The sequence below is a fragment of the Marmota marmota genome, unplaced genomic scaffold (assembly GCF_001458135.2).
Source record: "Marmota marmota marmota unplaced genomic scaffold, marMar, whole genome shotgun sequence".
In the NCBI taxonomy this organism is placed as follows: domain Eukaryota; kingdom Metazoa; phylum Chordata; class Mammalia; order Rodentia; family Sciuridae; genus Marmota; species Marmota marmota.
In genome coordinates, this window is record NW_025999853.1 from 36845032 (window position 1) to 36861007 (window position 15976).

The following is a 15976-nucleotide window of genomic DNA, read 5'->3' on the forward strand; positions in this document are numbered from 1 at the left end:
TCACATTAAAATAGATAAATACTTGAATTATGTATGAGTATATATAATATATTCATATGCATATAATCATTGTATTATGTGATATGACCTACATACCAGAAAAAAAACTAACATGAAAAACATTACAACCTTATCTAAGGATAATGAGATATACAATTAAAAATAATATTTTTTCTTTTTTCTAATTTAGTGTATTTTCTAAATCTTCTATCATAAGCATATTTAATTTTTTATAATTAGATAAATTTTTAAATTCTCAAATTCAAGAAATGGATGTTAATACTGGTTAAGTGTAAGTTTAATTTACAACCAATATAATAGCACACAACTCAGAAAATTAATGTTGATTTCACTTATTAAGAGTGGATCTCAAAGAGCTGATAAGATTAACTTCTGACTTTTATCCCCTCTTTAGTGGTATACTAGTCAAAGTATCAGAACTATATTAAATACCAGTCAGAACTACATAAATTATAAATCAAATGTAAATTATGAAAATGAATCCAGTATATTCTTTAGATGATTATGGATTATGGGTGGAAGGCTCACCTTAATGTGACCTTGTCAAGTACACAGCCCTCAGGTTTTTGCAACCATTTCTAATCCAGCCATGTAACTCAGATTCTTCCATTTAGTAAATATACAACATTGATTATGATGATACATGTAGTCCTTCATTTCACAAAGATTTTATTAAGTATCTACTACATGCCAAGTTGTATTCCAGGTCTTTGAGAGACAACAGAGAAATAGACTGATGAATTTCCACATCAATGGAGGCTGTATTTTAGAAAAGAGAAATAGTGAATAAAATAATAAGTAATAAGTAAACAAGAAACTGTAGACTAGTGTTAAATGTAATATGAAAAATAGATCAGGGCAATGTAATTGGGAATGGGAAGTCTTCTCTGAGGAAGTGACTATTAAAACGTCAATTGAAAGGCTAGAAAGAGTCACCAACACTAATGTTGAACAACTCTCCTAGCAAGAAGCAGGTGAATGGCAGGAAGATCGTGAAGAAGAAATGAGCATAGATTTTGAAGGGATTGGGGGAAAAAAAGAGTTATTTGAAGGAAATGAGATTCAGAGAGAATAGGAGTCAGATAAAGTGTAGGCCCACAGAATTCAATTTTACTTTAGGTATGATACAAAGTTATATGAGGATTTTCAGAGGGAAAAGAAGCTGAACTCTTTGAAATAAATATTTTAAAACAGGTACAAAAGACCAAAAACTTTAAAAATTTTGTATCACTTCCTGCTTAAAACAACTAAGATTGCATATATTGTGTAGAGTCCAGGACTCTGCTCTTGAGAAGCTGTGTTCGGGAGAGTAGGCCACCTGTTGAGGGCAGTCATAAAGAGTAAGCTGGCAGAACTCAGAAGATAAAGCAAGAGAGTGATCATAATAACACATCAGAAAAATTGAAACCACATTAGAAATTAAAGAAGTGGAATAGATTCTATTGAAAATGTAGCATATCAAGATACAGATAACAAGTCTAGAAAAATTTCAACTGAATAAAGACATCCAAGTAGCTAGAGAAAAGTACATAAAATAATGTGGTTAAAGAGAAAGACAAGGAATATATAATTGCATATATATATTGTGCCCATGATGAGATGAAAATATTTAGAAGAAAAATCATTCAAATGTGTAATAAAAAAATTTCTGAAATAGAATCTAGAATCAATCAACAGCATACCCCACAGTACAAAAACTGTCTACCCAAGGAAATATCATGGTGACTTTTTTAACTTTAAAGATAAAGACTTCTGTGAGATTACAGGCAGAAAAAGCGAGTTATCTACCAGACAGGCTAGCCTCAGGCCAGAATATTTCTCACAGCAACTTTCAAAACCAGAAGGCATTGGGATAACAGCAGCAGAGTTCAAAAGCAAAAAAAATAAAAATAAAAATTGAATCAAGAATTTAATATCCAGCCAAGCTGTTATTTATTGTTAAAAGCACCATAAATACAATCTCAAACATACAGTGCTTCTGGAAATATAGCACTCATGAGCTTACTTGAAAGTAGTAGATAATGAAATCAAGCTAAATAAGATAGATGTCAAAATAAAAAAATTCAAGAATGGAGACATCCTTCTGGAAAAGAAAGAAGAAGAGGAAAGACTGATCACAAGCACTTAATTTGTTTAAATATTACTAATACTATAGAACTGCAGAGATTATACTTACAGAATATAAGCAGCCTATCATATCTGAAGTTCCCACATCCTCCCATTCAACCACCTCTGTATGGAAAATATTTGAAAAATACATGTGTCTGTACTGAATATGTATAGACTTTATTTTTTAAAGAGAGAGAGAGAGAGAGAGAGAGAGAGAGAGAGAGAGAGAAAATCTTTTTTGTAGATGGACACAACACAATGCCTTTTTATTTTTATGTGGTGCTGAAAATTGAACCCGGGTCCCGCCCGTGCTAGGCGAGCGCTCTACCGCTGAGCCACAATCCCAGCCCATATATAGACCTTTTTCTTGTCCATTATTTTCTAAGCAATATAGTATATCAACTATTATCATAGATAGCATTTACATAGTATTAGACATTATAAGTAATCAAGAGATGATTTAAAGTGCATGGTGGCACACATCAATAGTCCAATAAACTCTGGAAGCTGAGGTAGAAGGATCGTAAGTTCAAGGCCAGGTGGGGGACTTAGTGAGAACTTCAGCAACTTAACAAGACCCTGTCTCAAATAAAAAAAAATAAAAAGGACTGGGGATGTAGCTCAGTGGTAAAGTTCCCCTAGGTTAAATCCCTAGTATACCCCAAAATAAAGCCAGTAAATTATGTAGGTTATATGCATATATTAGCCTATTATATATAAGGACCTTGAACATCTGCAGATAGTGTGTCCTTGGAGAGTCTTGGAACAAATCACCCATGAATTCTGAGAAGCAACTGTATATTCATCAGGGTAATGCTAACACAACCCCCTATCCTATCGTGGTTTAATACAATAAGAATGTCTTTTTAACTCAGATCACTTTTTAATGAGTGTTGTTGGACGGTGTCTCTGCTTGATGCACTGATATGTGGCTCAGATGTCTTCCTTTGGTGGCTCCACAGTTTTCAATGCAGTTTTAAGGTCATGCTGGACTCATCCAGCTAGTAAACAGAATAGAGATAGAGTAGAGAAGGCACCCTCATTCTTCCTGAGAATGAAAAATGTCACTTTATTTTCACTTATATTAATTATTCAGAACTATGAATAGTCTTCATTGCACAGAATATAATGTAAATATCAGAAAACATAACAATATACAAGTAATACTCTTCCAAAAACTGGGAGATCATCACAAGAATTGGTGGGAAGAGGTGTATATTTTCTCATTTTTCATAGCAGAAGTTAATAAACACTTTCTAAATTCCATAAATTAAGAAATAAAGGTTTAAATATATTATCATGCATTTTTAATGTTATTAATTATAGACAGTATAGTAGAAAACAGAAAAACAAAAGCAAAACATATTACAACATATATCAAAACATAAAAAACTAAGTAAATAAAAAATAAACAAAGGTAATAACTTAAGTAATGAAGCACAGCTAGATCTGTTAAAATAATAAAAGTAAATAATCTGTTAAAAATAACAAATTATTAGATTAAAATCAAAACATATTTCATGATGGCATATGTTTTAAATATAGAAATACATCCCAGATATAATAAATAGAAAAACAACTTGTGGAACAATATGTGTGATTTAATCCAATTTTTATTTCGTAGTAATAGATATGATGTATAATATACACATTTTATTTTTATATAATATACACATAAAAATATTTGGAAGGAGACACAAAAATGTTTAGCAATGTTGTTTCTGGGGATTTAGGTGAATGGTTAGGAACAGAAAGCATATTTTCACTTTTTACCGTATATCTTTCTGAACCTTTAAATTTTTTTTATAAGGACATTTTTATTATAAAAATGTAAATAAGCAAAATAGCTGAAGTCCAACATGGTACTATTGGAAAACTGAACAATACAAGCAAAGGAAGAGAGAAGAGAGGTCAGGGAAGACTGACAGATTGGTCTTTGAGTGGGGTCTACAGGAAGGAAGAGTGCCCTGCCCGGGAGCCACACACACACTGACACAATGTGGAAAGGGTGTGGCTTTTAATGAACTTTAGGTGTGGCTGGAATACTATGTGTTGTAAAGAAGTGTGGAAGGAGACTAGAAGGACAGGGCAATTTTTTAGAACCAAAAAAGTTAAGACTATTCATAGGAAAACAAGATCTTCTGAAAGTATTTTGAACATAATAAAATTTGATTGGGTTAGCATTTTGCACAGATAAGTATGGTATCCATGGGAAGACTGAATTAGAGACCAGGGGAGAACGGCAGGCAACTCTTCATGACTCTACTCAAATAGTCCAATGGACATGATGGGCTTGGGGTCAGGGTGTCTGAAGTAAGATAATGGAAATATAGATAAAGAGAAGATGGGTTCACCACTCAAAGAGATATTGAAAAAGTGGAATAGACAGAACTTGATTATGAATTGGATGCCATAATGGTGGAATGAAGAATAAGGACAAAGGAGTCAAGATAACTCCCAAATGTGGTACTTTGTCTCATTATATAAAAGTAGAAAAAACAAGCAATTTGGTTATGGACAGGAAGAAAGAGGAAAAAGTAGTTCAGTTTGAGTAACAATGAGTTTGACATGTAAATAGAACATTCAGATAGAGAGAAGCAGGCATAAGACTCTGAAACATGAAATAAAATTCACTAGTATGTACATAGTAGTAGTATGTAGTATGTACATAGTAACAGACAACAAATGCCAAGTTATAAGGGGGCCCTGTGACAGGTGAGGGGGTTTCTACTCAGTTCAGAGGCATAAATAGAGAAATCTTTGATTTTACTTCTGGAAATCACTTGCCAATCCAGCTGCTAACCATAAAGGGCAAGTTCGAATTGGCCAAGAGTGAAGAGATTCCAGGTAACAGAGAAGGTACATTAAAGTTAGAAAGAAGTGGGTGGGTTCTGCCTGACAGGTTTTGGTGGCTAGGAAAGCTGGGTCCTTTTGTCACTCTTGGGAATTGAGACAGCACTTCTGTTAGGGGCTTTGAGGACATCTCAAAAGGGAAAGAGATGGCCATTTGGCCTTCCTCCCCCTAACTGGGTCACTGGATATGATCCTGACTCTTACTGGGTGTCACTAAGTGACAGACTATGCTGCCTAATAACATCAGGAGGGGACAAACTACCCCCTCCCAGGCAAAAATAATTCAATCACCCTTTAAAAATAAAAGGCTAAAAACCAATCACCTACAGTTCAAACATAATTCTGCTGCCTAATCCAAGTGCTATATTCTAATCATCCCTGTCAGCCTGATTTATATCTGATGCACATGGCTTTAACTATTTAATGAACAGTCTAGTAACCAAAGGAAGAAAGTCTTGATACAAAGTGCTCTTTCCATTAAGAGGGAGTACAGTAGTACGGGAAATGACTCAAAAACCCCTTAACAAAGCAGAGACCCAATAAATTTATATAGAGATTGAGTTTGAAACCTTGAATTTTTATTATGTTTATTTGTATGTTTATATATATATATATATACGATATCAGTAAAAGCACTCAGTTGTCCATGTATGATCTGTTCATCAGCTTTCTCTTACTCAATTTTCAACTAGTAGAGAGTGAAGTCTTATCTTGGTGCATGTTTTGGAGGTTTCTGTCCATGGTCAGTTGGTCTAGTGATTTTGAGCATGTGGCAAGGCAGCACATCATGGCAGGAGCATGTGGCAGAAGAAACTGCTTACCACATGGTAGCCAGGAGGCAAAAAAGAGACACAAAGGGGCTGGGGACAGCATTCCAAAATCCCTTCCATGTGCCCCCATGACCTAACTTGCTTCTACTAGGCCCTGCTTCTTTAAGGTTTTACTACCTCCCCATGGTGCCATGGCTGAGACCAAGCCTTCAGCACATGGGCCTTTGGGGAACATTCCAGATGCAAACTATAACTCTAAGTGTTTGTAACTCCATTTGCATTATTTGCGACTGTAAAGTGGCTTAGCATTTGCATTTAGAAAGAACATTTTCATTTCTTTGAAATTAAAATCCTAAATCATTTGTGTTTAAAGGATAGAAATGATCCAATGGGTCTAGAATTCAGACTAAAATATATCTTGCACTGTTGTTTGGTAACTTGAAAGCTGTGACCTTATTATTTCCTTGGGAATTTGTATTCTATCATTGTTGTGATTTCATATAATAGGTGAGGAGGTGTTGTACATTTCCAGCATCTTTGGGGAAGTGGATAGCATATATTCATTAATTCCATGTAATCTTATGTGAAATAACACTCTCATTTTTTCCAGAATCCTTTCTTTATCCTAAATTGCACTTTTGTACATATTAGACCCTCAAATACACATGTATCTGTATGTGCTATATTTTAGCATTACTATTTTATGGTAGAATACTCAGAAATTCATGCATTCACCATAGAATCAATCCAGCTACAGGCAAGCAGAGAACTGAGGCAAATTATTCAAATGTTTTTATGCAACAAGCCAGATGATTTCAATTTCAACTAATTACTTCAACTCCACTTTAGTTGCATAGTCTAAATTTCTGTCTCAACTGCACAGCTTTTACCTTCTTGCAAGCTTTTACTTTTTTGACTGATTTTTAATCTTGAGTTCCTATTTCACTTCCCATTTACCTTTACAGTCTGAGACTTTAATACTGTTTCCACAGTTACAAGCCTCAGTTAATCATGGCCCTGGGAATTGAGTTCTCAAGTGTACACACAACCTCCTTGACTCTCAGTTCCCAGCGCAGACTGTTGGCTACAAATCCTGCCCCTGGGGATCTAGGGCACTGCCTGCCTACTCACCCTGCCTGAAAAACACCGGTGGTAAGCCAGAAGTTAAGTGGCAATCCCCAATGTTTTAGGAAATCCATTTGATGAACCTTTCTTTGATCTTGCAAAGGAAAGGGAATAGACAGTCTCTGACAGCTTCCACAGCCTGGCAGAATAGAAAGCAGTTGCTTGAGGAAAGGAAGTCTCTGATTCTCAAAGCCACCAGCTGACTAACCTGGGTTTCCCAGGTAGATATATAAATCATGCTTAAAAGTATAACACTGTTTTTCCTCATTATCGCCTTTTCAAATCCTACTGGTCCTTCAAGGTTTAGCTCAAGTTTTGCTTTCTGCATTAATTATGATGTTATATGTTGGAAACATTTTAGGCTATAGAAAAGTGGAAAGAATAATAGAGCAACCATTTGTGTACCATTAGATGGTTTTTATTTAATAAAAAAAATATTACTCTCTGGGGCCAGGATTGTAGCTCAGCAGTAGAGTCCTTGCCTCATATGTGTGAGGCCCTGGGTTTGATCTTCAGCACCACATAAAAAATAAACAAACAAACAAAAAAGGTATTGTGTCCATTAGAAGAGGAGGAGGAGGAGGAGGAGGAGGAGGAAGAAATAGTTGTTTAAAAAAGAAAAACACTATTGCTCTCCAGAAGAGGATCACATTGAGACAGAAATCACCTTGCCCAAGTCCAGTAGAAACTGATGTGCATGTAGTGAAGTGAACCCAGAACAGAGGGTCCCTTCCAGCTTGTGAGTAAGTTATTCTAGCTCTCGCTTGGGTTCACCTATGCACTTTCACTGCCTTTACCCACAATAAGCTCCATACCTGAACCCAGATTTGAAACGGAGTTATACTTCTATCACACCTACCTGGCTTCGGACCAAAGGACTCATGTGAACCTCCAATATGTATTAACTCAAAGCTTGAAGGAAAACATGTAAAGTTATTTAAGTTTTTGGTCAATTCTCTGTCTGTATGTTAACAATGTCTTTGCTCAGATTTCTAACATTTTCCTCGTTTGGAGTTAATTTGTGTCCCCTCAAAATCCGTATGTTGAATTTCTAACTCCTCAATACCTGACGATGGGACTTCATTTGCAAATAGTGTTTTCAGGCATAATTAGTTTAAATGGGGTATACTGGAATAGGTTAGGCTCCTAATCCAGTATGACTGGTGGCCTTATTAAAAGGGAAAATATAAGCACAAGCACTCAGAAGACATTATGTAGACACACAGGGAGAAGACGGCCATGTGATGACAATGGCAGAGACTGGAGGGGTGCATGTTCAAGTCACACAATACCAAAAACTGCTGGCCAATAATAGAGGCTAGAAGACCCAAGGGAAGCTTCTCGCCTACAGATTAAAGAGGGAACAAACCTTGATTCAGACTTCTAGTCTCTAGAACTCTGAGACAATAAATTTCTGTTGTTTTACTTGAAATATAATAAAAATAAATATATTTTTAAAATGTTGCTTCCAGTTTTCCTTTTCCCTTCCCTAGAAGCAAGTTGTTGCCTCTTGGGCTATTAGAAATGGTTTTTCAATGATTCTGCCCAATTCTTTGCAAGGAGTCCAGTTTCGGCTCCCTAATGTGACCAAGCCTCAGGGTCCCTGCCCCTATGAAATCATTAAAAGATCCTCAGGAGGAAATGTAGTCTGGATATTTAGCTAAGCCTTCCATCTTGACCCAGAACCATTCTATTTTACCTTCCCAAACTGCCTGAGGTTCCTGTGGCATTGGGCATTTGGTCTAGTTTCCAGTCACTTGTTTTGTACTAACTTTATGTATAGAAGATATATTATTTCCTAACAAGACTACAAATTCTTAAAGCAGTATCATTTTCCTTGAGAGAAGGCTCAGTTTAAGAATTCCTACTCCAAAATAGGTTGCACTTGTAAGCCAGTCTCTTTATCAGAGAAGTGTGTCCTTAGAAGTGTGCCCCATTTTATAGAAGATGTGATATTGCAGCACCCAATAGCTATTGAGAATCTATTATGGCCAAATCAGTGAATTAAGCATTCTAAGGACACATGAAATGCATAAAGATTTGGTTTGCCTACCTGGAAAGTATCTATCTCAAATTACTAAAATGCATTCTTGAAAATACATAGTGAACCAGATCATGATTTAACTATAGTAATAGTACTCAAGACTTAAATTAAGGCTATATTAACTAATATCACAAGTTGATTTGTATTTTAGGAACTTTTTAACATTTTGACATTTTTCCAAAGCAAATCTGAAAATTGTTTGCTCAAACATTGAATATAAATCATTTACCTTGGACCAAATCATCAGTATCCTGGACTTTACAAGAGTTTGCAAATCATTATTGCACTTCATTTATTTGCCTTGCACCAGCAGCAGATCACTATATAGAGAAACTGCCAACTCAGTCTTTATAGAACTTACACAGCATCTTTGTCTCTGTAATTGTGATCACAAAATAAATACGTCCTTCAGCTTGGATAGCTGAAATATATTTGGCCGCAGATTCCATCTGGACTTGAACAAAAGCAAAATAAACCCACGGCATGTTGCCATGAAATTCTTTATGAATTGTCCATTTATTTGTGTTTTTTGAAAATAATTAGACAAATTGTGTTATCCCATAATTAAAATTCACATAAAATATCCATACAGCTATACTTCCATGAAAATTCAATAAAGCACCTGGAGTGTGAACTTAACAGTCACAGAAATTTTTGTGGTCAGTCATCAGTCAGGAACCAACTGTCTTAAACCAGAAACTTACTAAAATTTGAAAATTTCTTTTTTTTCTGTTTTTCTTTTCCAGACACTGCAAATGGATGTGAATAAGCTGAACATAACCCTGCTTCGGATATTCCGCCAAGGAGTGGCTGCAGCTTTAGGACTCCTACCCCAGCAAGTGCACATCAACCGCCTCATTGTAAGATACCTACACCCATGTTCCCAGAATTCAAGCTGTTTCTTATGTCATCTAAGTACTCATGGTGTAGTTCTAATAGCTCATAAGCCAATTCCTGCAAACTACCTATTTTTATAACAATGTTTCATTGACTGAGTGGAGCAAGTCACCTCCACTCATTCACCTTGGCTGCTTTCATACGTACAGCATTAGATAAGAATAATTGCAACTCAAGTGTTTGGCCCATGAAGCCTAAACTATTTACCGTCTGGCCCTTTTCAGGAAAAGTTTGTCAACCCTGTCATAGTTCAAGACTGGATACCCTGGTAAATATGAACAAGGGGTTCCCAAAACTCACCTTACTAACTTGACACTACTCCTCAAATATTCCCCTTTGGAGCTCTGTATCAGGTAAAGCACTATTTCCAGAGAGTATCAACGAAAACCCCTTCTAGCATATCAATAGAAAATGATGGATAAAGAATACACAAGGCAGAGGACTTCGAATAAAGAAGAACTAGTCCTTGCAGACAGCAGCCCAGATGGAATGTAAGCATTGATAGTTCAGAAAAGCCAAGAGAAAAATTGGATGGGCATCTGAAGTGGGGATCAGGTAAACCCAAGAAATGCTCTGCATATACCCCACGTTAGACCTAACTGTCAATCATCCATATCCATTCTTTTGTCTCCTTCCTTAGTGCTTGGGAACCTGGATGTTAAATATCATCTAACTACATGTTCCCATCTACACTTGGAGGTGGATGTGAGCAAAGGGGAAAAAAAAGGGGAGGAGGTCAAATTCAGATCAGATGATTTTTTTTTCTTTGTAAAATCTAATCCCTAAGGTTCATGTGAAAAGGGACTTTAGAATTTTTGAATCGTTTTAAAATTGTTTTTAATTTCCACTGCATAGGAAGTCCAAGCAAAGACTATAAAGAATCTCCCTGCCTTTAATTGTCATGTGCCTGCTTGAGCTCAGCCTTCCACTGTCTCCACACCTGTGTTCCTAACTATGGATAGAAATTGCTTTTTGGTTTGATTTAGAGTTATGTTTCTTTTCATTTTTCAGCATGTGGAGGATGAGTTGTTTCATTCCCCAGAAAATGCTTTCTTCTGTGAGCTAACCATTTTCTGAGACTAAATAAGGTTTTTTTAAAAGATAAAGTTTCATTTCAGTTTCACAGAAGAGGACAAACAGCATTTTCTAATATCCTTTAAGAATAAAGTAGGTTATGATGTCCAGAGCATATCTTGCTCAAGTGAGAAGATTTAGGTAGTACAGAAATCTTGGATCTAGATCTAGATTTTTTATATACACACACACATAGACACACACATGCACACACATATGTAATTAAGACATACTTTTATGCGTAAAGACTAAATGAACATAATAGTTGTTTGCAGAGATGAAAGAGGATTTGCCACACCTGGAGAAGGATATATCTATCCTTGGAAACTGTTGGTAGCACTGTTAAAAGTAGTTATTATAGTGAGCAGAGTTATAATACCTGAAGCAGCAGAGCAGGGTGATGAAGAACATGTGCTTTGGAGACAGACAAGAAGAACCACACTCCATTACTAGCTAGCATGGCAGTCCCAGACGGGTGACCATGGACAAACCACTTATGTTTGTGAGATGGAGATAACCATAATGTCCATCTCCTGTGACTATTTTAATGAAATAACACAGGAGCATGCCACGCATAAAACAAATGTTCTATCCTTCTATTGTTATTAGGTTATAAGCTATTTAATAAATTATCATAAGCATATTTCATGTCAGTGTAAATATTGATTGTCATTGTCTGTTGTTCCTACTAACACAGAATCTTTTTCTGGATTGCTAGTAGTACATCAATTCTTCATTTTATACATGGGTGAATTTCTGATAAATTGCATGCAAAGAAAATTTTCTAGCAAAAGAGAACTCTATGTGACAAAAAGAAAAGACTAACAATAATTTCCTTTTATAATTGAATTGTTTAAGTTGTAAAAGAGAATGTTTTCATGTCAATGGTATTTTTTGTCTGGTGTTTGTTTTTAGTGTATGTGGCATATTGTCCATTTATGGTAAGAAATCTGTCTCCGTTTTTGGCTAGTGAGGTAATATTAATAGGAAAAGTATCATACCAATGCATATATGCATTTCTTCGAAAGGGTTGATTTTTAAAATGTGACATGTCTGAGGTGAACCGAGTCAAGGAAGGGACTTCAATTAGCAACATTAGCCTTGGCTAGTGCAGCCTTTACCTTCACAAAGTCACGAGGAAAACACAGAGAATAGTGGTGGTGTCCACTAATGCTATTACATCTACTTCTATTTAATTCACTTGATTTTAAAACACTTCTTTAAACATAACTACTCAGGGAGCATCTGAACAAAATATTCCAAAACTAAAAAATATGAAATGGAAAATAAACCAATATCTAATGAAATACAAAATTCCAAATTTTGGAGAGCCACTTAACTAGAAGGAGGCCATTTAAAGAGTTTAGATGTCAGACTGATAATATTAACTCCATCAGAGAATAACAGACCAATGTGAACTCCAGGATGACTTTAAGGATTCCAGGGTTCTGATTTTCTGTAATGTTTCCAAAGGAAAATATTATACAACATTGCTTAAAATGTCTATAACACCTACAAATAATCTGCTTTTACTAGGAAAAGAAGAACAGTGTTGAACTATTTGTGTCTCCCATAAACCGAAAAGCAGGAATTTCTGACGCTCTGCCATCCGAGGAAGTGTTGCGTTCACTTAACATCAATGTTTTACATCAAAGCTTATCCCAATTTGGAATCACAGAAGTCTCCCCTGAGGTATGGCATTGCATGGAATATTTTATTTAAAAATTTGCACACTTAGCATGATATCGTAATCCAACCCCACGAGGCTTTGAGATGAAAGCTGTTTATGGTGTGTTATTTGACTTGAAAAAAAAAAATCTCCCAAACGGTCAGAATTCTCTGCTCTTCAAACTACTGATGTTTGTTCCTTAAAGAAATTCATTTTCATATCAAAGTTCCACTTTTTGACACTTTCTTCAGAAATTTTATGGCCTTGTAACTTATTTCAACTTAACCAGTAAATTTAGTCTAGAAGGAAGACCAGTTACATTACTTGAAACTGATGTCAAAACAAACAAAAACCCCCAAGAAACCAAACAGATAAAAAACCACTATTTGTCTTTCCTTCTCAACAGATACACCTGTCCACATGGCCTTCATTGGGGAAAAATGATTACTTTAGAATTAAGTTGGAATGTGTCTTTTCCTTTGCTGAGGAAACCAGACATAAACACGGGCAATATTTGCTTTATTATATTTTCCAAATATAACACTTTTCAAAATTTCCCCTACCACCTCCTCCGTCTTGCTTCTGAGTATGTTTAGTCTCCACAAACTGGAATGATCGACATCCTAAACATAGGATGTTTATTGGATGTATATAGGATGTAATTTGATTCAGAAAATCATAAAACTTGACCTGGAGGGAACATATGAACATTTTGCTGATACAGAAAATAAGGTCCACAGAAATTAAGTGATTCCCCTGAGGTGACAGAACAAAGTAAAAAGCAACACATAAGATCTAGGTATCTTGATCTCTTCTATTCTATGCCAGCTACAGTGACGCATACCTGTAATCCCAGTGACTTGGGAGGCTAAGGCAAGAAGATTGCAAGTTCAAAGCCATCCTCAGAAACTTAGTGAAGCCCTAAGCAACTTAGCAAGACCCTGTCTCAAAATAAGAAATAAAAAGAGCTATGGATGTAGCTCAGTGGTTAGGTGCCCCTGGGTTCAATCCCTAGTGCCAAAAACAGAAAAAAAAGAAAAAAAAAAGAGTCTACTCTTCTTCCCAGTAAATTATACTGCTTCTCATTCAGCAAATATTAACAACTATGATATAAAAACCTTTGGTACAAGACAGTTTGCATTCCAAGGCTGACACTTAAGATGTGTGTGATCTTGGGCAGGTCATTTAACCTTTGCATAGTGTCACTCTGAGTCTCAGTTTCTTCAGAGCCAAAATAAGTATAGTTCTTATCTTACAAACTTGAAATACAGATTGAAATTTTTAGATATATGTCAAAATCCTCACATTGAATAGGCACTAAACAAAATAATTTGAATACAGGATGGATTGGCAGAGCAGGAACATGCAGCCCTCCTGTGGTATCCTTTGAGGAATGGTTCCAGGACCCCCAAGGATACCAAAATCTATTGGTGCTTAAATTTCTTAAATAAAATAGCATAGTATTTGCATGCGGCCTACACATATTCTCCGATATACTTTAAATCATTTCTAGATTACTTATAATACCTAGCAGTTTTCGTCAGGGTTTTTTTGCCACTGTGACTAAAGGATCCAACCAGAACAATTTTAGGGAAGGAAAAGTTTACTTAAGGACCCGGGTTTCAGAGGTCTTAATCCAGAGAAGGCTGACTCCATTCCTCTGGGCTCAAGGTAAGGCAGTACATCATGGTGGAAGAGTGTGGCGGAGGGAAGCAGCTCATATCATACTCAGAAGAGAGACAGTCTTCACTCTCCAGATAGAAAATATATACCCCAAAGCCATGCCCAATTCCCACTTCCTCCAGCCACACCCTACTACTTCAGTTACTACTCAGTTAATCCCTATCAGGGGATGAATTCACTGATTGGGTTAACACTCTTATAACCCAATCATTTCTCCTCTGACCCTTCTTGCCTTGTCTCACATGTGAGCTTCTGGGAGACAACTCACATCTAAACAATAACACTAGCATAATAGAAGTACTATATAAATACTTGTCATACTATATTGTTTAGGGCATAATGACAATAAAAATCTGTACGTGTTAAGTACAGGTGAAAATTTTTTTCCCTAAGATTTTTCCATACATGGTTGACCAGATTTGCAGTTGAAGAAACTACAAATAGGAAGGCTACTGTATGTCATCATTGAATGGTGACTGTGACAACAACCCCCATTGATCTTCCTGCATTTAGTCTCATCCCCCGTCTCTGTCCCTCTTCTCCAAAGACACATGTGGAGACTTCATGTTTGTTTTGTTTTGTTTTTTTCTTGCCACTAAAATCATCTTTGTCAATGTAATGTGGCTTGCTGTCCTAATTTCATGATTCTTCTTTGGCTTCCAAAGTACCTCAGAATGAAGTCTGGATTTCTTAGTACAGTAGGTGGTCCTAGATGTGCAGGACTCCATCAATGTTGAGAACCCTTTCCTAGTTCAGTTTCAGCAGCTCTAAGCATACAAACATCACAAGCCCCCACATGCTCTCCTCCTTCAGTGCTGTTTAGTACATGACTTCTTCTATGGACCTTTCATTCTGCAAGATCGGTCTCTTGAACAGTCTTTCCTAGTGCCCTCACAGACCTGGGCATGCCTTCCTTGTCTTGTGTTCTCCTTGAACAGAAACCCCTTGGCCTTCAAGTCTGTCTCTCTGGGGTGGGTTCCCTGAGAGCACGTGACATGTCTTGTAGCTTTATTTTAGAGCCAGCATTTAGTGCCTGGCGTTCAAAGGGCACACAGTGAAAACCTGAATCAACAAATAGCCACATGGCATGCTAGGTTGTATCCAAAGTCAGAAAAACAGATGAACAGACAAGCAAGCAAATAAATAAATAATATAATATAATTATTTCTCTCAATGACTTTATGTTCTTGAAGAGCAAGTAAGGTACAGAGAAACAGAATACAGCACTATGCCCATGCCATGGGAACTTTGAAGAGGACTCCACCTTGTGCTCCCCAGAGGCCAGAAAAGAGGGTTAACAGGAGATTGATTAATCTCCTCCCCAGCCCTATGTACATCTGAATCTGAAGTGTAATCAACTTTGTGTAATCAACCAACCCCGTTCTCACAACTTAGGCCCTTCGCAGCCTTACTAGCACACGTTGCCTAGGATAATTCCTCTTTAAAATTTAAAAAATGTCGTTGAATGAATTAATTCTGTTTCATATAAACTTTTAAAGAATAATATAAATCCCCTCCCTGTTTCTTTATTCTAAATCTAAATGCCATTCTGAAGGCTTTAGGAATATAGCATTCTGTTAAGTCATCCACATTTGCTCACCAAGGGGAAATTACTATATAAAAACAACAAGTTGAAATTCAAATACTTAGGGTCCTCCAACACAGCCCAGCTCAGTGCAGATGAAGAGCCTACCTTACCAGCTCTCACAGAGCTGTTAGTCCACTATAGGT

The 15976-nt window shown here is 36.3% G+C and overlaps 1 protein-coding gene across 1 annotated transcript in view; it reads left to right on the plus strand.

The window, feature by feature from the left end:
- Ptprr (protein tyrosine phosphatase receptor type R) overlaps positions 1 to 15976 on the plus strand; it is a 256407-nt gene that overhangs the window by 136017 nt on the left and 104414 nt on the right. The window contains exons 3-4 of the mRNA XM_048808281.1: positions 9669 to 9782; positions 12430 to 12585. Of these exons, the coding sequence (XP_048664238.1) occupies positions 9669 to 9782; positions 12430 to 12585 (270 nt within the window). The remainder of the gene's footprint in view (positions 1 to 9668; positions 9783 to 12429; positions 12586 to 15976) is intronic.